At 45.7% G+C, this 23,204-nt stretch overlaps 1 protein-coding gene across 4 annotated transcripts in view; it reads right to left on the minus strand.

The window, feature by feature from the left end:
• TMEM104 (transmembrane protein 104) overlaps positions 1 to 23,204 on the minus strand; it is a 45,569-nt gene that overhangs the window by 16,031 nt on the left and 6,334 nt on the right. For 3 of the 4 annotated variants that reach the window (XM_054221535.1, XM_054221534.1, XM_054221536.1), the window contains exons 5-9: positions 22,406 to 22,508; positions 21,912 to 21,992; positions 17,381 to 17,480; positions 16,309 to 16,417; positions 237 to 330 (exon numbers count right to left, since the gene is read on the minus strand). In XM_054221535.1, coding sequence (XP_054077510.1) covers positions 237 to 330; positions 16,309 to 16,417; positions 17,381 to 17,480; positions 21,912 to 21,992; positions 22,406 to 22,508 — 487 coding nt within the window. The remainder of the gene's footprint in view (positions 1 to 236; positions 331 to 16,308; positions 16,418 to 17,380; positions 17,481 to 21,911; positions 21,993 to 22,405; positions 22,509 to 23,204) is intronic. The other variant, XM_054221537.1, reaches the window with a different exon arrangement.

Here is a 23,204-nt window from a genome sequence, read left to right on the forward strand (position 1 = left end):
CTCATGTCTGATTGAGAACAATTTGTTCTAATCAAAAATTTCATCCTAGAACAAAAATCCTTTTCCTCAAAGATGTATCAGGCCTGGACAATACTCCCCAAAGAGGTTGTTTTTGCAAGCGCTTGCTTCCAAACAAGAATATCTTGCCAAAAAAACCTCCAAAAAAATAACTACTGGTAACATGACTCAGATCCCATCTATGGTAAAGGGGTGGCCAAGACTCGGCCAAGACTCACCTATCCATCTCATGAGGGATGTCATGATTTGAAGGTACTTGGTCTTCTGCACATTGAAGAAGGTGAAAGGACCCAGGAGGAGAGTGAATGCTGCCTGGAAGGACAATAAAAACACACATTAGATGAAAATCCAGAAATTCTGCCAGCAAGACAAATTTATCAGTAAAGCAAATCTTGCCTTGAAAGTTCACCTCCAGACACGACTGTCTGTCATGGAGCTTTCTTTGTTGCTTAATTTTACAGCTAAGTTGGCCGAGACACAGGGGGTCAAGCAAGCTGCTTGGTATCAGAGAACATGCCTCGGGCAGGAGTAGAGCACAGGATCCTCTTGGCTCTCAGACACTTGCTATCACTGCTGCGGCATGCCTTTACTGACACATTTCAGTAAAAGCTCTCAGTGCAGCTTTATGGAACATTAAATATTAAACTGTGGCCTCTTTGTCCAGACACATGCTCAGTTTAGGTCTGGATAGCAATAGCTGTGACCAGTCTCCTCGCATTAACATTGATGGGGTAGCTTTGGGGTGTCTCAGGCTGAACAGCAATGGAGCCAGGTCCGCCTGGAACATTTTTTCCCAACACTTTATGTTGCTTGTTTTACAGCATAACAGTTAAGCTGTTGACTTGGAAGCTGAAAACCTGTGCAAAGTGAGGGGGGGAAACAAAAAAAATCAGAGATACTCATAAGAATGAGCTTCACGTGGTGTAGGAAATTAAAGACACTGTCAATGAGAAGAGATCTTTCTTCACTGCCCTCTTAGTTGTATATCGAGAGACACTGAGTGGCACTCAGAGATCTACGTAGCCCAGAGAAAAGGAAAGGCTCTACTGCAGGAAGACAACAGATCTTGACCGAGGTCTGAATGTGAACTCGGAGAAGCTACTTGTCACAGGAAGACAAAATGGGTGTTACAGAAGAGAGCCCTGCCTGCGATCCATGGGATGGCACAGGCTAGCAACATACTAACGGGTCTAAAAGCTGTAAGCAAGCAGTATCTAGAAAGCCACAGCACGCACAGTACAAATCTGAGCATCCCAAAAGGATTTTCAAAGACAAATACTCAACATTAATATTTACACATTGCTCTTTTCCACGACTTCTTAAAGCAGTTCAGAAAAAAGGTGTCACCAGAAGGGAAGAACTGGGACTCGAAAGGGCAGATACAGAGCCTCAAGGTCTCTGTCGACCCCAACAGAGTCAGTGGCAGAACAGAATCCAAGCTATTTTAAGACTAGTACAACCCCAAGAAACCTTTTTTGAGACAGTTTCAGAATATCTGCAAGGCAAATTGGAAACGCCTTGCATCACAAGTATTCTCAGATGACTGAAGTAAACCCAGAAGGGGACCAGAGGAGAGAACCCTTGGTTTCACACGTCGCTCGGTCAAGACGTATTCTGACCTGAGGCCATGATTTACACCAAGTCTTGTTTTTTCTGCTTGCAAAAAAAAAAAAAAAAAAAAAGGGGGGGGGAAGGGGACGACAGGAAGCACGCACAGAATTCATATTTGTGAAGCAATTGAGGATCCTTGGAGGAAACACTGAAATCACACAGAATACAACAACACAGGCATAACTGGCAAGACTAAGAGCTAAACCAGCCTTAATAGTTGAGACACTTTCAGTTTTAACACAGAAGCAAACCAGCAGGTTACAAGTCTCTTTTACTCTTCTCCCTCTTTTTCCTTTCTTCTAATCAGGAGCTTAACTCTGCTCTCCTGCCCTCTACAGACTGCCACTCCATCCTAGGATAGGCACAAACCCCAAAGGACTAAAAATTTAGACTTGAGAGATCTAGGTCAAGGACCCAGAGCAAACCAAGTAGACATCAACTCTCTTACTCAAAATTATTCTGAAGTTTGTGACTAATCTCTTTCAACCTCCCCTCCCAAAGCACACACTGCTCAACACGGCCTCCCTTCAAATCACGTTAACAGCTCATGCGTCAGAAAGAGCTGAAACAAAGAGAGACGGACAAAGGATGGTGATAATTAAGGAACAGGTGTCTTCCACAAATTAGAATGCACCCGAACCGATTGGCAAAACAGTACCTCAAACCATGGCAAGGACTGACAGGAGATTGCCGAGCATTGAAGCAGCTGGGTCTGAAACCTAGGGTTTGTCTGAAGCACTGAGGAAAGAGCTGCGTTAAAGTGGATTTGGGGCTCTGTTGCTGAAAAACATCATTAGGTGCTGGAAACACCTGCGTCTCCTATGTGCTCCCCAAACAACTGCTAATGAAGCAAAAGGAATTTTTCTGGATGTTACGCTCCACTTCTGCACTTATTCTCCGGTGCTCAAGGCATCTTAAACAAGTAAATCCATTGAGCAACTCCTCGTACCCTTCCCCTCCTCTGTGGGCTTTACTACTCAGCTCATGGGGAAGAGATACAAGTCCTTGTGCCTGAATGGTTGGAGTCCCCTCCCATCCTTGAAGATGATCAGCGTCTTCTGTTCTTAACAAGATCCTGGAGCTGGTCCAAAGGAACCAAGTGAGAGATGAATTCAAGTGCAATAGAAATGTATTACCTTTTCCACTTGACGCCCATTAGCGAACCAAGACTGATATCCACAGATCAATACAAACGATGCTAAGGCCTGGAATGAGATGAGATTGCCCCACTCTGCAGGGACTTGTGCCAACCACTTTTAGAAAGGGAAGCCACAGCGCACACTGGACTGCTTGAGCAGAGGAAGGCAGGGCAGAAGAGGACATTAAACAGCCAGATTAACATCACTTCAAAGTGAAATTGCGTACAGCTCCACAGGATTCAGCACCGGTCAGGAAAGAGGGATCAGTTCCTCACCAATAACCAGGACACAAGGGACAAGGATTCAGTCCCTGGATTAGAGCTAATCTCATCATCAACCCTCAGAAGAGTCCCAAGGCCACAAAACCTATTTAGAAACTTCCCCAAGAGGATGAGAAGAGACCATGATGCTTAGAAGGAGGATGCCTACTTTCTCTACCTCACTGTGCCAGACACCTAAATGCTCTTCCAAGCCATTAAGTTAATTACTTTCATAACTTATCCCTAAGGAAAAAGTAAGCCCAAATAAGCACCTTAGACATATACCCAAACTTTCCACCTGATGTTCTCCAAGCTCAAGTCTCCCCTAGAGGGATATAATTTACAAAGTGCTTCATTACACATGCTATTCAAACAATCCAAAACCTACATAGAGAACTGCGCGCCAGATAGATAGCAAATATGCAGAGCTCCGGCACATCAAAAAGCTCTCCCAAGTTTTCTGGTTCACCTCTTGAGCCAGCTGAGATGATTTCTAGGAGTTTATCGTTCTATTCCTAAGCCGCAGCAAATTAATCTGAGGCAGAATAAGCATAGTCTACTTTGATTAAAGATTTTTCTACTAATGAAGTGGTTTCCTATTAGAAACAAGCAGGTGTACGTGGCTGATTCATTGTTAAACTTAGGCAAGGTAAGGGAATCCTCCCTTTGGCTAAGAAGGAACATCAGATCTATCAATTGCTGTTTATATTCACAGGATGGCAGAGAGAAATCTTCTCTGTTTTTGCACAGACTGGCTGTTATGAGTGGTTCCCCAATTTCTCTCCAAGCTCCTCCATTAAATGGGAAAGGCCAGACAAGCAGCCAGGCTTGCTGCAGAGGCAACACGACAAATAAATGCAACAGACTCAAAATTCTTTACTTTCCTTTCTCACACTGAAAAACAGCATGAAGATCCAGCACATTAATGACTCCCTGAAAAACAGCATTTTTCTTGCTTTCACTGACGTTTCCAGTCAGAAAATGAGAAGCCAGCAAGCGTAGAGGGAAGAACAGCAGCTTGTCACCCTGAATTACACTCTGCCCTGCAGGCTAGCAGGAGCCACAAGCAGCACGCCAGCTTGCTCAACTCCTGGGATGGTCTTCAAATCCATTCCTCCCACCAAGCCAAGCCACAACAGCACAGGCACCAAGGTTTGGGAGCTTCTCTGAGCCGGCAACTCAGCTGCCACCACTTTCCCAGCCTCTGCGCCTGTCAGCTCTTAGTATTTCAAAGTGAAAAGTAGGCTGGTCAACTCCAGTCTTCTTGCCACCGGGGAAACTAGCTGGGGCTTACCATGCCCGGAATATATTTTTATATATATTTAGATATTTCTAAAAGTATATTTTATTAAAGCTCTTATGTTAAAACTTGGTTACATAACCTTGTTTATTGGCTTATCTTAAAAAAGCAAAAGTAAGATCAAGCGTTAATAGGACATCTGGCTGGTTTTATCAGCTTAGTTTCAGCCAAGAGGACCACCAAGAGAGCTCTCAACCACTCCGTGATGGCCAGCTAATGCCAAGAGTCTTTCAGCCAGTCAGAGGGCTGTACTGACTAAACAGGTCCTTTATTGACCTGAAGGGTCCATCTATCACTCTGAACCAGTACAGTTCAATAGCTTTCATCTGCTTCCCAGCACGCAGCTTTTACAGAAAAAGCCAATACAGCTCAGGAAGCGCAATTAGCATCCCAAACGTAGCTGATACATGTATTAGATGCAGTAGTTACAGCATTATGGCTAGTGCCTGCATACATTTGCAAAAGGACCATCTGAAAGCCAGCTTCATTCATAACTGCCATCAGAACTTGCTTGTTTTCATGCTCCACAAACTCATCTGTAAGAATTGCATCTGTCTTTGGTGCTTGCTGAGTAGTGAATTAAAAACAGTAGCTACTGTTTCTTGTTGATTCAGAGCCCGGAAACCTTCAGATAGCGGAGTAGAAGCAGGGTATTTACCTGAACAAAAGTGAGACCATGAAGATTAACCTTGTTAAATGCAGCAACTACTCCAGGAGCAGAGCAAAAACAGTTTGGGAGCTTTTGAATAAATGCATTTGTGTGGCACAGGGCTATCATACCAATGTGAAGTTAATAAGTCTCAGATATCAGGGCAAGGATCCCTCAAGTTTTAATATGGTAAAGAGATGTTGTAGTGTTATCTCCTTAAATATCTCCCTTTGGGCTGAGGCCCCAACCACCCTGTCCTTTCCATCCTCCTCCCAGCCTTCCTCACCCTCATTCAGAACCAGAATTCACTTCAAACCAAATCCTTCCTTGGAGGCTTTTGCTTCTCCTTGATAGAAGGGGCACCAACATCCCACACAAACTTTATTTCAGGGTAGTATCAGCTCCACCTCTGAAGATACTGATGTTTAGATTTCACAGCTGTTGAGCAGTAGTACCTCCCCCACAAAGGACAGGGCAGCAAATAACCCTACTGTCACGGGGAGCAAGCTGACATTTAAAAAGAAAGTTACCAGTTTAACAAACTAAATCCCTGTCCTTGGTAGGCTTTGACACCTTGGCTGGGAAGCTGAGTTGAGTGCTTTATACAGGACTGCAGGTATGCAGCATTCCCACAGCAAAGCTGGATACCGGCAGGGAGACGCAAGCTCTACTGAATGAGCACCTCCCAGAGGAAGCTTTGTTTCAGTCAGTGCTCAGACACAAGGAAAGTCTCCTTGAGCACGGTAGGAAAAAGCAGACATTTCACACACACTGTCAGGAGTGGCAATTCTGACACCCGTTCTGCTTCTGCATGATGTCCCTGAGCTCAGAGCTACTTCAGAACCCAGGTAAGTGCTAAAAGGGATAGACAAAACAGTACAATAAAACCAGTCTGTGCAAGTACAGAGATCCAACAAGATGTTAGGAGATCCAGGGACTGGCTGCTCTGTTCCCACCTGAGGTACTCTCCTCTAGAGTGTGTCTAAAGAAACATGTAGAAAAAAAAAAACCAACAAAAAACAAAACTTGATTTACCAGCATTGACACAGGTCAGAGGTTTTATCCCAGGCTGGAAGCTTGAACCAGACCTATCGTCTTCAGTAGAGTAGTTTCTTATTAATTGGTGTTGCTATTCACATCCTCAGGGAATTTTTAGCGCTGACTTTGGAGAGAAATATTAAATGCAAGGTGCTTTCCCCACTCCCGTTTGGGACTCCTAGATAAAGAAAGCAGAGCTTTGTAACATTTCAGAGCTACTTGCAGCTACACCAACACCTACCTGCAGCCTCTGGTAGCCCCTCTGCACCCACTTTGAGTTGTGACAACTGCTACGCTACCCAGCAGCAGGCTCCAGTTGTTCATGCCAGGGCTTCAGTGCTTTTCAGCTAAAACACATCAAGGGAAAAGGGTCTCAAGCAACACGGTGCCCCCTCTGCCATCTCTCCTCCCCTTCGCTAGGGTGACAAGGCCACATTTCTCCCGTATGAGCTCATATCTCAAGCTAGAGAGCCAGATGGCACATCAGTGAGGGCGGCAATCCAAGCTTTCGTTGGTAGAGCTTTACCCCTTGCAGTGGACAGTACAAATATAAATACATGAAAGGAGCCTGATTGTTCAGGAAGGAGCTTTTTAGAGAGCTGGGGAAAAAAAAAATAAAATTAATAATAAAGCTGGAGATCCACAGCCTCTCAAGGCTGGAGGCAGAGCTGCAGCAGGGGCTGTGCTGATAGGCAGCAAGTTATGAGCAGACAAGCAATTATGAAGCTCTTAAAAGTTGGCTGAAAAGAGATAAACCAGCCACAGAACAAGGATTGCTCAAAAAAGTTGAGAGGCAAGAGGGATTTTAACCTCCAGATCCCCTGTAGAGTCAGGAAGTCACAACGGAGGGAGGATGCAACCGCCAGACATCCCACAAGGAATATTTATAGATAAAGAAACAAGGGCAGTTACGCTTTGAGTACAGCAGGCATCTGCTGCCACAGCAGCTCCAGTAATTAACGTGCCGCTCTCGGGACACCTGGCAGAGGCTTACAGTCATAACTCACACGAAGCAGATTGCTGGCACCAAGGAGCCCTCACCCACCTTTCTCCCCAGTACCTTAAGGCAGGGAGGAGGTAACCTCCAAGAACTAAGACCTCAGCTGCTGCCAGGCTGGTTTTTGACAGCGAAGCAAGTGGCATTTCACCCACCCGCACCCACACTACCCTGTAAGCTGGACGGGCTTATCATGGTTCCTGTGCCACAGCACTTCCACTGTTTCTTCCAAAGTGGAAGACCTTCTGCAAGAGATGGAAAGAAGCACCTGTATCCCCAAAGCTACTGACTTTAGTGGATCTGAATATGATCTAGATATTTGCAAAGGCTCTAATTCAGCACCAGCTTTTGATTTTGACTGCCCATCCAGCAAACGAGTATACTTGTCCCAGCTAATGTCCTTGCAAGCTATGATCTTGCTGGGCATTCAACACACCAAGGACCAGCCGGCAACTGAGCAGCCTCTACATGTAGCTCTGGGAGGTCAAGGCAGAGGCAGCACATGGATGGCAAGGCAGTACCGGGGGGTGCTGCTCTCCTCTCCCCACCCTGACTTAGGGCCACAGTCTGTTTCTGGAGCTGGCCTATCTACGAGCACCAGGAACTTTCCACTTTGGAAAGAACACCCCGGAAAACCAGTTCTGCCTCCTCTTGAAGTGAAGAAATCTGGGCACAAAGTGTTTTCAGAAAGTCATTCGGTGTGAGGATTGCAGCCCCTGGCACACCTGGGGTGTGCAGGATCACAGCCAGCGGCAAGCTTGCACTCTCCGGGGTAAATATACTTCCATTATCATTTTTCACAAGAGAAAGATGGAGGCCAGCAATAACCCCGAGGTGACTGGCATCTAATTTTTCATCATTGGAGTATTTATGGCACAGCCATTTGCAGCATCTTGTAATCACTTTACCGTCTCCTTGACCCCTGGCTCCCCCTTATTCTGCATCTCCTAATTGCATTTGAACAAGCAGGAGGGAAGCAGCAAAGTGGATAGATGCAGGAGAGCTGAATGGTTGGTTTGTGATACTTGGAAGGACAGCAGAGGAGCTGCAGAGCCAGATCTGGCTGTACCCCCCCGCACCAGCTTGCTTTGACCTCCCACAGGCTATGAAACAGGAGCCTTCCTCCTTCCCGACACTAGGTAACCTTGAGGAGTCATCCCTTGCCTCCCCAATTTATTAGCATGGTACAAGAGATTAATGAGTTCCCTCCAACAAAGTGTGAAGGCATAAACATCACACACAGACACTGCTCAAAATTCTTGCATATTCATAGCCTCTCCTGGCAGGGTATTGGCAACTACAACAATATTTACATTGACTACAAAAGCCCCTGGCTCAGACAGCATAAAGCAAGGGAGAGATGGACCAGCGTGACATGGATGCACAGTGGGCCCTGCAAACATATCAAGCTACAAACTGCCAGGGTTAGGAGGTACTTGGGTTCAGCAAGGATGACTGTTCCTGAAGGCCACTAACCCCTTGTCTACCACAACACGAACAACGCCTTCCACCACTGAGCCATTATTTTTCCTCTTCCCCCCCGCTACAAACTTCTCAGTTGAGTTTCACAGGGCTCTTCAGCTGCCTGGAGGTAGTTTCAGGGACAGCATTATCCCGATCACTGTGTCAGGCAGAAGCTGCCTGAAGGAAAAGAAAGTGTTCCACGCTGTGTAACTACTTCGCAGCAGCGCAAAAGCAAGGGATAAAGGCTCGGTGCCTGGGGCGAGCTGGGAGTCTGCTTGCTCCTCTTTGCCTTCCCCCTACAGCACACACCAAATTGGTGCAACAGGCTTCAGAGATCAGCTCTGCCTGAGAGCATTATACCGATCCAACTTACAAGATAAATCCCAGCTGCATTATTTGTATTTATAGTCCTGCTTACAGAAGCATGAGCCACGTGTGGGATTTGCTGATGTAGTCTGAAAATCCACATTTTTGGACAAAAGCGTCAGTGATCTCACCCAGACATAAAGTGCAATTTAGGAGGATGTTAAGAAGTTGCAGACTTATTTAGGAATATAAAGAGATACCCGTCTGTTCAGAGCTCTTTTCTCCACAGCCTCTGGTAATGTTCAGAGCGGCAAAACTGCACAGTTCCGCAGCCCTGGTACTTTCTACCTGTATATTAAGGAACTAATGATAACTTCAAGATCAAGACTGCTGTCTTGCTTGGTGAAAAAGCTGATGTGAATCAGGCAGGCAGCAAGGCCAGACCTCTGTTTAAAAGAAAACAAACAAACAAAAACCCCAACAACTGGTGTTGAACCACTGAACAAAATACTGGAAAATAGGCTGTTGAAAAAAAGGCTTGTATTGCATCTCCCAGGGGAGTGCTTAGCTGACTTAATGGGTCTTCTCCAATTCTGGTTTCAAGGGTGCTGTCACTACCACCGCACAAAATAACACTGCACAGGGGAAATGCATTTATTACTTATTTTCTACAAAAGTGTCCCAAAAAATGAAAGATCTGTGAGTCTGCTGGAACAGTCTAGTCCAAGAAAGGAATTTTAAAGGGCTTTAAACCTCTACAACTTGTGTAGTGCATGGGTGATCACAAACCAATATCGGTTCTGACACCTGCCCTCTTGGTCTCCAATATCAAGAGAAAACAGTGTCAGCTTTGGTGCCTTGCTGCCTAAGTGAGCACACTCCAAAGGACAGCTTTATTTAGGAAAAGCAGCAGCACGACCTCTCAGCCTTGCCAGGGTGGCTCTGCTAGGCAGCAGAGGCTGTAGTTTGAGCCCAATAAACAGCGTTGGTGAGTGCATACCCACAGGAAGCACACAAGAGCAGAGATATATCTAGAATCACTTCTTTGCCCAATTTGTTTAGATGGCTTGCTTCCAAGGTTCAGGCCCACCATCCATCATCACATAAGACAAACCAAGCATTAAAGTGTGCAGGACACTCATCTATGGGGAAGCCAAGTGCATCTGACCTCACCAGTGGGCTCTAACCACCACACCAACCACCTTGCTTCTCTTAAGGGCCGGTAACACCTGCAGCACATCTGGCCAGGTGTCCAACCAGCAGCACAGCATCCTTCCCTTCCACACAGCCCTTCCAGCCAGCTGGAGGTGGCAAGGGGGGAAGGATTTGCCCTTTGAAAAAGCTCAGTGTCCAAGTGACAGCACAACCCAAGCTCCACTTAAGCCAAAAACCACTTCTCATTGTGAAGTGAACCGACAGCTCTGTGCAGAAAACATATTCCAGTCCCCTGCACTATTGATTTTCCTGTGAAAAGAGACAAACTAATCCTTTAAACTTAGCTGCTTCAATCCATGGTCTCTCAGTTGCTTCACTATTGTACCAAAGGCTGACTCTCCTGCCCAGCTGTAGCAGCAGGGAGGCTCGCCTTTTGGCTGATGTTTCTTTTACTCAAAATGCAACCAGTTACAAGGAAAGCAAGAAAAATCACACACCAGAAGCTGAACTCCAGCTTTTAGGTCACCAGTACAACAAGTTTACATCCCACTTTCACAACACTGCACTCCTGCCTCTCCTCCTGCCAGGTCAGAAAAGCCTCTTATTCACAAGGCCAGTTATTATCTGAAGTTCCCTTTGCATTAGGAAACACGAGGGGTGTGGGAAACTCCGAAAGAGCTAGTTTATCTGTCACAGGCATATGACGAGTGAGCAATTGAAAGAATTTATTGACAAGTCCATAGAAGAGGAATGGACCAGGAGGAAGGAGGCAGGATTTATGCCATATTAACAAGGCTGTGTGCCAATTTCAACCTTATTAGTTCACAATAAAAAAGCTAAGAATTGCCTTCCTGTCCCACACCCAGACACCATTTATTTTAAATGAACTTGGCTCCTGTCCTTCTTCAACCACTTCAGAGCAAAGCAGCAACTTCACTGACCTTACTTTTTGGAAGCTGACTAGATGAGGCATGAGAAGACTCCAATCAGCCCCTGAGACCGGGCTTTTGGCCAAGCAAAGCTGTATTTCAGAGGCACCTGTAACAAACAGTTAGGGCTACTGATATTTATGCTTAATGCAGTACTAATTCCTCTCCTGCCACAGCAACGGCTCAAAACCCAGGTGCCTGTACATACAGAAATGGCATAATATTCTGGACCCTTGAGAGGCTTTTACCTATTTTGAAGGTTTTCAGAACTGCATCTACGCATAGAAGTAGCAGCTGCCTTTTTTGTACATTTTTTTCTATTTCTGTATCATAATAAAACACACCAGAGCATTTGTGGTAGGGGTTATAACACAACACCTTTGGCAAGAAGGTCTTACCATGAAAAACTTCTTATGGGATATGCTAATAGTACCCCAGTCCTGCTGCATCCTTAATGTAAACTGGGATAACCTGGAACTTAGCAATGCTACAGTTTTAAGCAATTTATTTAAACAAGATGATGACTTCACACCAGCAAGGTAAACTTCCATTAGCTTTTCTTCCTTTCCCCTGGTTCACCCTGGGAGCCCAGAGCAGGCACCCCAAACCTTTTTGACCAATGTGCTGTGAAACCAGCCCTCCTTGCTCCAGACACCTCCCACTGAAGCTGCTACCTTCCCCACCGCTGGTTCTCAAGGTCTGTAGACACTAAGACCTGTAAGAATAAATATCCAGGAGACAGCAGCTGTGACCCATTTATTACCAGATGCTGCTGCAGGGCACAGCTGAGGAAGGCAGGGCAGAGGAAAAGCACTTGCTGCAAAGGGAACAAGCGGAGCAAACCCAGGTGTCCTTGGAAGAAGCACTCTGCTTGCAGCACCACTCCAGCTCTGTTTCTCCAGCTCCCAGTTGGCAAGAGACAGCTTAGATCAAGCATGGATGTTCAAGTACTGCCACGAGGGCTCCCCTCATATCACTGCTGGGAGGTAAAAAATAAAACAAAAAACCTATGAAGCCCACAGAGGCCGGAAGGCAACAACAGACAGAGAGGCCACTAGAGTCTCATGCACTGAACAAGCTGATAAAACTGCTCTAGTGCAGGTAAATGTATCTGAAAGGTCCGCTTTGACACTAAAAAAAAATAAAATCACAGATAACTTTACCCCGAGCAGAGGGCGCACACACACTTGCGGCACAGTCAGAAAGGAGAAATGCTGAGGAGGAAAGCAGAGCACGTACATCGGCAGCACAGAGCACGACGCTCCAGCCTACAGCCAAAGAGGGCCGGGAAGGCAGCACCACGCCGAGGCAGACGGGATCTACATCAACACTTATCAGTTCAGCCTTCACATTTGCCGATTAAGTTCTGCTGGCACTGAGCAATTGTACGTGTCCTCAGACTACCTCCTCACCCCCCTGCACAGCCTCCCATGTCCGCAGCCCGGCCCCGCTCTGGTCGCTGGGTATTCTGATCAGAGCGTCAGGCTGGGGTGACATTGTCCCCTCCTGAAGAGGCACGGTAAGCGCCTGCAAGCCCGCTCATTTTATTCACTGCACAAGCACGTTTCCAACTGGGATAATCTCCATTAAACCATCTGCGCTCCCATCTTTGCTCAGCCTGCACCCGCTGGGCTGCCTGCGATACCGCAGCATCTGTGAACCGGCAAAAGCGGATGCCGCGTCCCTTTCCCAATCAGCTAAAAAACCAACAGAGACTCAGACAGAACAGATGCACCTGGTAGCTTTGACGTGCTACTGAGCCAGGCTACCAAGAGTACCTGTGCCAGTGCCTCCTCTGAAAGGCGTACGGCTCCCTCTGAGAATTTAAGCCATTTCCTTTCCACCACGGGAAGACACCATGTCCCAAACTGCCAGAAGAGGAGGGCTGAGAAGAGAGTAGAGGTTTTAGCTACAACGGCTGCCCCGGTGCAGAAGACAAGCACCATTTGCCAGGTCATGAATACATTTTGGATCAGACACACTCCATGGCTGCTGATCCCCAGGATTTAATCTCTTATTTATCTCAGTATCTGCTTTCTAGAAACAGGGACTATCATGTCACATTCCTACATCACTGGAACAGAAAGACAAGAAAGTGTTATGATGAGAGATCTGAAACTTAAATCCGCTGCCTCTTCCCTGCAGCCTACACAGAAGATGTCCAGCTGACCTTACAGAAGCCATCATAGAGCAACTGCACTGAAGTGTGAATTCAGTGCGGAGAGAAAACTTGACCCTGTCCTTAGCATTGCCATCGAAACAGCCAAGGGACTCAGGAGTCACTTCAGCTGTCGAGGACATGACAGCGTGGTGACAGATCTGAAGCGAAGACAGAAAGCCATCGATCCGCTTTAACTGCAATCAGTGCTTGCCTTCAACAAGGTCGCTGGGCCATCTAACACACGCCTTTCTTCCATCCGATTTGCTGTGCATGGTCGTGCCCTCACAGGCGTGGAACAGCACGGCAAAGTTCATGGGTCACCCAGGACTCCGACAGTCCCAAAGAGGAGGCAAATATTAGCAGCAAGTGATGGGACAGGAGCAAAAGACTATTTCAGTATTTCCTGCTCTTGCCTTCACTTATTTGGTTTGCAAGCCTTTATTTTCCAAGGCAATTTACAAACAAGAAGCAAGATAACCATTTGTTCAGACAAGGGGCCCAGTGGTCTCTGAAGACTCTGCAGTCACACTTAGGTGTGAAATTTTGGAGTAGCAATAAAGATGCTGAACAGACAAGCAATTCTCAAGAGAAGGATTAAATCTGTCTAAATATTCTCATTATGTACATAGTTTTCAGCTTCCATTCACAGTGATCAGACCAGAGACAGCTTCCAGAGGCCTCTTTGGACAATAAACCGTGAAATAGGATTTTTACATCACTCATTATTCCTCTCTCCACCCCTAGCTCGAAGGGTCAATGTTTGAAATGGATTTTGTTGAAAAGACGACGTAGCATTGAGCGAGAGAGTCGACAGGAGGAAGGCAGCACAGATCTTTGGCAGACTAGTGGTACTTGGCACAGGAGAGCTCCCATTGGCACCATCTTCCCAGAAAACCTCAAATAGATTATTTCTCCTGGTAGTCCAAAAAAGGCTTTCTGTAGGGCCATGCACAGAGAAAGAAATACAGCACTACATCCAGAGACCTGCTTCACTGGAACAGGCAAGAGGTTCCAATTACATCCACCCATCTTGCTCCTAAAAGCCACTTAAACCTAAATACTGTGCTAAGACAAGGAGAGAAAACTAAAAGGCAGGCATCTAGGACAAAAGGGCTGATCCAAAAACTCAGCTGCTTTCTTTTGGGATCGCAGTGTCCATCTGTCCCCTTGCCACAGGGGAACTTAGCCTGCAAAAATAGACCTTGTTTGTCCACTGAAACGTGGAACCTGAATTATTCCAACAAGCAAGTATTCAAAAAAGAAGTCAAGAAAACAGAGCAAGTTCCTGGGACCAAGAGAATAGCTATGCTCTTGATGCATCTCACCCCTCCTCACTTTCATGTTGCCTTTTCCCCTTCAGACAGGCAGGTTTCATCTTTTCTTGCATGTCCAAGACTCCATTTCTATACACAAGAAGCCTGGACAAAGTTTAGAGAGATAGTTACAGTGTTTTGCTATTAAATTTTTTTGCTTGAAGTCAAGCAACTTCCTACCCCTGCCCTCCCATCCCCAGGTTTCTCTCAGAAAATTTAAGAGTTCTAACTAGTGGTTTCTGGCTGTCCACGTTGCAAACAGGACAGCAGGGGAAGACATCAACCAGCACAGACTTTTCAGAGGCAGCCTAAACTTGAAGACAGTGTCAGTGCTGTGGGTCTGAATGTTTTATAAATCATTACATCCCTTATCCCTCTCTAGGGAAGACATCATCATTTCTGCCTTCTGGAGAATAAAAACGCACAGGTCGAGCAAAGAGTGGGACCAGCAGAGCTGGAGGTAGAACAAGTCCCAGTTTATTCCCAATACTCATCCAGGAAGAAGTATGAGAAACCTTAGCAAAACCCCAAAACTCAGAGATAATAATGCTGACACCCAGCAGTCTCCCGAACACAGTGATTTTGGGACACCCCCCCCCCAGTAACCCACCACAGACCAGTACATTCTTCCACAAACAATCCTTTCCTATTTCCAAGGGGGAGCAGAGAAAAGCACTGAAACCCTCATCTCAATTACTGAGCAGGGAAGGATTAACCACCAAAGACTTTGCAGATATTTATTCTCCAAATCCACAAGAGAAGACAAGCAGAGGGAAAAGCTCCTCTGAGAGTTATGTACACAGACAGCAAGTCTAATGCTTACACAGTCTTAATTTTTTAATTTTTCAAGTCCTAACAACAATTATCTTCATGAATTATAGACATAATATCTGAGAGATGCAGGCAGTAATTAATGCATGTCTGCCTTTTCTGACTAGCTCCTTCTGCTGGGTCAGGGAGAGTTATTGAAATTCCGGAAGGAAATCTTCAATCTTCTGGAAGTTTTAAAGAAACAGACCAAGACACAATTTAATAAAGCAATAATATTTCTCTTAAATAATTAACTAGGCTTTGACATTCACTAATATTTCGGAGGCCCAGCTCTTACTTTTGCAATAATGCTGGAACAAGTGCACTCAGGGATGTGATCCACTGCAGGTCCAAAATGCACTAAACTGCAAAATTGCTGCAACTAGCCTTTGCCCCTGAATTCCTCTGCAGACACACAACCACCTTCACTCCTTTTCCTTAAAATTCTCACCGAGACACTTAACAGACGCCACGCTCTGCAGCACCTCCACACCTCCCTCTTCTCATTTTGCCCTACTGACATCTGTCTCCAGGTATGAGCGCTCAACTCTCCCCAAGCTCAAGAGAAGCAATGTTTATCATCCTTTGGGAAAAACCTTGGTTTCGCAGCAGAACCACAGCACAGTAACAGATGCAATAGACAATCCTAAACTAGACAGAAAGCTATTACTAAAGCAGCATATAGCACTGAATGTTGTTTAAGTGGGCTGTTTCCATCATCTCTCAAAAAGCAGCTTCTCCTGCAGCATAAACAGTTTTATTCACATGAAGAATGCACTCAAGAGAGCTTAATATATTCGAGTATACTGCCAGCAATTACCTCAAAGCTACAATTACTTAGTCAGCCACTGAAAAAAAACTCCACCCTTTGGCATGGACATATCACCTGCTTAAGGAATACAGAACTACACAACAAGAAGAACAGAACTCTACTTAAACTCAAAATTATAAGGATTATTCTGACGGCCACCAAACTGAAACACAGTCGTGTCACCAAGGATAGAGAGGAGGTATTTGGCCAATAAGGCCAGAATGAACCATAAACTTCATGCCTCTGTTGTTTACTTGAGCCACATCATCTCTACAGGAAAAAAATCCCTCCGCACCAGAAGTAAAGTTTAAACAGAAATAATGGTCATCCCAGTTTTAGAAACTCACCAGATACAGCCTGTAAGCATCAATCCGTCGAATTGGCCCCCAGCACTTGTCCGTATCGTTATACTTTGTGCCATCTCCAACACTGCAAGAATGGTTGCCAGTGGCACTGCTGGGAAAGGAGGGAGAAACAAAAGACAGTAATTAACTCCTAGCAGATGTCTTCCCCTCTCCTGTATTCAACAAAGAGGAACAATCAGAGACCTGAAGTGTCCATTTCTCCCCTCCCTCCCTGAACACCCTTTCTCCTTATATTTTCTGGACTGTTTAACACAGCAAGTCACAGAGTACCATACATTTAAAGGCAAATTCTTGGATTGCGTACAGTTATTTACAAGTTTGGTCATTTGGTCATCAAGCTATCAGGTTTAGGTCATTTATGGATCACTGCAATTTTCCATTTTCAAGTCATGAGTACAAATCCAGCCCAGCACAGATTTGATCAAACCAATCTCTTTCATTATCTATTTCTTTGAGAAAGGAACTGGTCTCAGTCGAGAGCCAAGTCCATATAATGTCACCACTTGCTAGTCACAGGCTTGGTAAGCATCACACCTCTCAGCTCTCACCCCAAAAGACAGAGAAGCTAAAATATTGCACAGAGTATGGCAATCAAACCATAGGTTTGATACCAACAGGCATTGAGCAACAAGTCCCATGTCTGCAAGGTGCTGAATCATAGAATGGTTAGGGCTAGAAGGAACTTTGAAGATCATCTAGATACAATCCTCCTGCCCTGGGCAGGGACACCTCCCACTAGACCAGGTTGCTCAAAGCCCCATCCAGCCTGGTCTTGAACACCTCCAGGGATGGGGAGTGAAGCTGGAAGTACTTCACACCTGAGGACTCATCTGAAATCAGATCAGCTACTTTTCAGGCAGGCAGCAGGCACTCGCGTGGGGAATATAAAACAACTTCACCTTCCCACCCACAAGTGATGAGCTGTCCTTGAGCCATTTCTCCACTCTTTTTCAGAAAGCAGAGCTGATCCCAGTCAGACTTATGACCCCATCAAATCCAAAAGCCTGCTCTCTTCTCTGTTAGCACGCAGCCCCACAGCAGTAAGCACACTTACCAGGTCACTTGCATGAGAGAGACCGGTACAGCCGCTGCATAGATTGCCAGGTCCCCATAGAGGTAGATAATTATGCAGAAATAGAAGAGGTTGACACCCACTGTAGGAAAAGGAAATATTGTACAGAACCCTGTAATAAACCCTGCACTTCAAATACACAAATGTTTTTCAAGGTCTTAAAAATAAATCACCATCCTCTTACATAGTTTACTTCTTTCTGCAGCAAACTCCGCCCAAGGGTCACATCAGCAGCTTAGGGAACTTAACCACAGCATGGGAACTGATGGGACACGAGGTGCCTCAGAGCTCAACTCTGCCTCCTTCGACATCTGTCCCTGACACTGGGCCCTCTGGTTCAAGCCCATCCTCCAGTCACTGGCCCAGACCAACAGGTCTCACATAAGTCATCTACCAGATGAAGCTGTCAGCTTGGAACAGCCACAGGCAAACATTTAGCTGATGCTCACAGACTTGGTGTGAGCGCAGCTTGACAAACAGTGAAATGAAGAGAGAAAATGCTTTTAGTCCTCTGCGATTCCAAACCCTCTGCTTCCAAACATGCAGGACTTTCACATTAGGAATGTGGCCCCGCAGAGTTCAGGTTGCACAGGGTTGAAGTAGAGCTGCTTTGATTCCTTACCATCAGCAACTTGAGCCAAGGTTCAAACCTGCAAAGCTTTAAAACTCTTTCTGCAGCCCTCTTAACACCCTAGTGCCACACTGTATGCTGTTTCTGGCCCATACTGGTTTTTTTTTTGGTTTTGTTTTTTTTTTAAGCTTGTCCTGCCTTCACCTATGAGGTGAAAAAATATCTTACACAAGTTAATTGGGTGCACAGAACAGCCTTACTGGAGCACAACATTGCTGCGGAGGGCTAAAATCTGCAGGGATAAAGAAATGCTTGATGAGACCCCAGGATTCTTTTCTTCCAAGTGAGTCAGTATAAATCTCACCAAGGAAAAACAAACTGGACCATATTTTAGTTGAGATACAGCTGAGCTACAGAAAAAAAGAAAGCTTCAAATTTATTTCATTTAGGAAGTTGACACTGAAGGAAAACAGCTCAAGGAACCTGCCCATACTTTCAAGTTGCGATGCCACATGATGCTTAATTCTAATGCAGCGTGGGCAAATCAATTCACATCTCCAAGCCTCATGTGTGACAACTATCAAACAGGGAGAGCGTTACCACAGGAATATTTCTGATATTTCTACAGTGCCTGCATGCCCCAAAGTTTTACCATGTTTTGCCATCATACTGCCCCTGGATCTCTGGATGTCAGGAAACATTAACAGGTGTTCTCCTTCATTCAAATAAATTCAATATGCTAAGCATACTTAGCATAAAACATTCCAACAAAAAAAAAAAAGGGGGGGCTGTATTGGGTAAGTAGCAAGAAAATTTCCCTGCTTCTGTAAAGCATCACACTAAGCCAGTATACTAGAGTTGTTCCTGGTTTGTCTAAACAGACAAATGGAGATCTTGCAAAAATTGTCAGATGATTTAATATAGTTCCCCCTTGTTTTCTTCCTCTGAAAGATTTGAGATGGCTTCAGTTGAGGAGGCTCTGCATTGTTCTGAAGACGGCAACAAGCTACCTACCAGTTTTCTCCAATTTCCTATTAAAAAGGTTTGATGATTATAACAAGTATCTGACATAGCACAGAAGCTGCAAGACACACTAAGCACAGGACTAGACAGACTCAGATATAGATTCTGTTTTGGGGATCTGATACTGATCTCAGGCGTCAGTTACCCCCCCACACACACAATATAAGACTAACTCGGCCAGCTAATCCACAGCAGCACCAGCAGGAACCCACCAGCACACACTATACCCCCATTCCAGTGCCAGCTTCTCTATCTGTGGGAAGTCCAGGTGACAGTCCTCTCCCAAACTCGTCCTCTTGAAGGCAGGAAGACTTCAGCGTCAGTTCTTTTATAAACTGCTACAGACCCTCCCTGATCAATACTTTCATTACTGGACACAAAACGGGAAAAAAAAAAATCAATGACTTCCTGTGGAGAAACAGTATGATGGATGTGCCTAGAATCCATTATTGCAATAAATGACTGCTTGGTCCCAGAAGAAAGCACCCAACATCACAAATTAAAAAAATAAAAAAAGCAGTTCTTCAGAGCCAGCTCTTTTGAAAGAGTATACAGGCCCTTCACAGCCTAAACCTAAGGCAGTCCGAAATTGAGATTTATCCCCAGCTTACCACCCAAGACTGCAGATTCAACTCCTGTCAGATTGTTGAAAATAAAAATCAGTCAAGAGAAAGGAGCAGAGAACTCTCTAGAAATGAGAGGCTTTGAGGTCTATTGCAAAGCTCCCACCAGCCTTCCTGCTGAAGGCTGTAAAGCCCTCAGACACCTTTGGTTTGGATCCGTACTTCGTATATTGTGAGCAAAACCCCACCCAGACATTTGCTAACTGTGAAACTGCAGAGGTTGGTGCTTGAAGCCGGGAATTCCCAAGCGTGGGCCAGTTTCTCAGCCCTAGGCAGTAGCAACTGGTCACTGAGCAACTGCCTTTATTGAAGATCTTTCTGTGCAACTGTCAGAAGGAAGCACTTCAGCAAGGATCTGCAGAGGGAGGCACTCGTCTCTTCTCTCTGCAACCACTCAGCAGACCAGAGGGTGTCTCCGAACAAGGACCCAGCAACAGCATAAGGATGGAGCTTCATTGCTGAGCACAGGGGAAGGGAAAGCAGCAAAAGACTTACAGCTGCCCCAGACCCTTCACTGCGCATACCTCATCTCATCTGGAAGTCACAAGTTGTTTCGAGCTACAGTCTGTGGCTGTTCCAGCTGCCTTCCTGCAGAGAGATTCATCCCTGTGCACTGGGCCGAGTAGGTCCTGGGGAGGATTCCTAACACAGAAATCAGATAACTCTGGCTAAAGCAACATTAAGAAGAGGGATTAAGATTTAGAGTCCTAAGCAGTTTATATCACTTCGCTAGGAAGCATACCTCAGTGCCTGATGGGAGAGAGGACATGCATTTCCAGCACCCTCTACTGGCTGAGCAGCAGCCAGCAGCAAGGCAGAGAGGTCTAGAAGGCAACTGCCCAACACCTGGCTGGCTTGAGGGGTCATTACCATCTCCTCCTGTGAAGCAGGGGCCTTCCAGAACTTGTTCGTGGGAGCACTCTGCCTCCTGTGATCCCCTGAGCCCTCCTGCAGCGGAACAGGCATCTACAGCTGATGCTGCTCAGCAATGCTGCTAAGCTCTGTTATACGGCACTTGCTCCCAAAGCACTTCATAAATATTCCTCCCCAGAGGATGATCAAGAGACAGGGAGGTGTCCACAGTATTCTACAGATGGCAAAGCATACAAGCAAGAAAACTTGCCTAAAGTCAGAGCAACCCAGCGCTGCAGGCAAGACTAGGAAAAAAACATTTCTGAGTCTCCAACCCACACTCACATCACCTCTCCTCCTCTGTGACTAGAAAAGTGGCAGCCTGATCCAAGGTGAATTATTTTGATAGTCCTAAATCATTTAAATCTAAAACGGCCCAGAAGAGGCACAAGAAAAAAAAAAAAGTTTTCTCAATTGGACTTTAAAATGAGCAATAATATAGTTCACAGAATCTTCATTCCTTAAGGCCAGCTTTCCTTCAGAGGCAACAGTCTTACACTGGCATAAAGCTGATGTAATTGTAATGGAAAAAACCAGCCCATTGCGTCTTTGTGAAGTGGCCAGTGAACGGGAAAAAGTGTCACTTTCCACAAGAAATGAGGCCTGACAGGCTCAAAACTGCACAACCATGGTGTCTGATGATTTTCTGGCTCTGCACAGCATTTCAAATGTACTGTTTTACCAGTTTCAGAATACCTAACATTGTAGTTTGCATTTCTATCGTATACAGCAATGAACATGGCGTTATTGCAGTATGATTACAAGTTTTTTCCTTGGCATACAAGAGAATTTAAGAGCAAAACCACAAGACATCTGCCTATCATAAGCACACCAGGGACCCTTTCAGCAGTCCATGTCCCAGAAGCTCTCTTGGTGACTCCCCAGACTGGCAATTCTCAGAAGCTCTCCCCAGAAGTCTCTTCTTCAGACTGATACTTATGGAGTTCAGGGGGGCCCAAACACCTTATTTTCAAATGCTACAACCAAGATGGAACTAGCGAACACTACAGCTGGGCTCTACTGCTTTAGACAGCAAAGATCAGAAGATGCAGTTCGCAGTTAGGTTAAGGGCAGTCAGAAAAGGCACTGACTTACACCTACCTGCCTCAAAAAAACTGGACCCACAATCTGCAGTGTTTTGGCTAGTTCTGCTACAATCACAGCATCTTCCCCTTCATGCAGGTTACAGCCCATAAATACTCTTTGTAGAAACACTACATAGGGGCATGACCACAGTCCACAGAGAGAAGCAATGACACTTTGGGGTAGAACCATTACAAACTCAGGAGGCAAACCCGCACCGAGAAGCGCACAAACTTAAGGAAAAGCCATACACACACATGCAGGGGGACTGAAGGGACTTCTGAAAATGTGAATCACATACCTTTATTAAAGAACATGGAAGCCATCTGGCCCATTTCCACCCTTTCAGTGATTTCAAAGATATTGGGTGAACCACGTCTCTCTGCAAGTTGAAAAAGAGAAGGGTTTCAACAAGCCCCTCTAATAACCCTGGAGGCCAGACTATCTGAACACACTCAAGAAGCTCTAGCAACAGTTTGAAGGACAATATGTATGACTCCAAAGCTGCAGAGTCACTGGTCCAATTACTCTGCTGAAGTTGGTTTAAAAGTGTTTTCAAAGTAAGATGTTCTCATCTTAGTGACCTAGAAGGAAAAGATCTTTATCAGACTGCAGAGGCTGAACTGAATTCTCAATGAGTCTTATCTTGCAAGCGCTAAGGACTTTGCGATGTGAACACATGGAATTGAGTGTGAATTGGACAGAAGGGTCCTGCTCCACTTGCTGGAGCCCACTGGGACGCTGTCTGCAGAGAAGAGGTCTTGGATCCAGTGAAAGCATGAACTGGGTACTTACGAACTGACAGGATGGGTCGTGTCTCTGCTCGCTCGTAGCCATCTTGGAGGAGAACATCACTGTCAGATACTCCAGAGGAAGAATCCTCATCCTCATCATCCTCCTGGAAGAAAAGACCAGACCACTGCTGAGGTGTCTGCTACCCACAGTACAGGCTGTGGCACCGGCACCACCACTGTCACGCTCTCACTTCCAGAAACTCAAAGGTCCCAAACAGGGATGGGCAGGACATGCACACAAAGGCAATACGAGGAAGCCCTTGGCCCGGGCTTGGGATGCTGTGGAGTGCAGAAGAGGGCACTAGCAGAACAGGCTAAAGACAGTGACAGGCTCTGCTGTCCTAGCAGGTCTCACACACTGCAAGAGTGTCCAATTCATGCAGTGATCGGTGGCACAAGGAAGTTAAATTTCTGGTAGATCTGCAGAACTGGTAAAAAATCCAAATGTATACAGTCTTAGCCAGTCAGAACCATGGAATCACAGAAATTCAGAGTTGGAAGGGACCTCTAGAGATCATCTAGTCCAACTCCCCTGCTAAAGCAGGATTGCCTAGAGCACATTACTCAGGACTGCATGCAGGCAGGCCTTGAAAGTCTCCAGCGAAGGGGACTCCACAACCTCCCTGAGCAGCCTGTTCCAGTGCTTGTCACCCTCACCGTAAAAAAGTTTTTTCTTGTGTTTGATCGGAACTTCCTATGTTCCAGCTTGTGCCCGTTACCCCTCGTCCTGTTACTGGGAACCACTGAAAAGAGTCCAGCTCCATCCTCCTTAAACCCACCCTTTAGATACTTGTAAACAT

The sequence above is a fragment of the Rissa tridactyla genome, chromosome 15 (genome assembly GCF_028500815.1).
Source record: "Rissa tridactyla isolate bRisTri1 chromosome 15, bRisTri1.patW.cur.20221130, whole genome shotgun sequence".
NCBI lineage: Eukaryota > Metazoa > Chordata > Aves > Charadriiformes > Laridae > Rissa > Rissa tridactyla.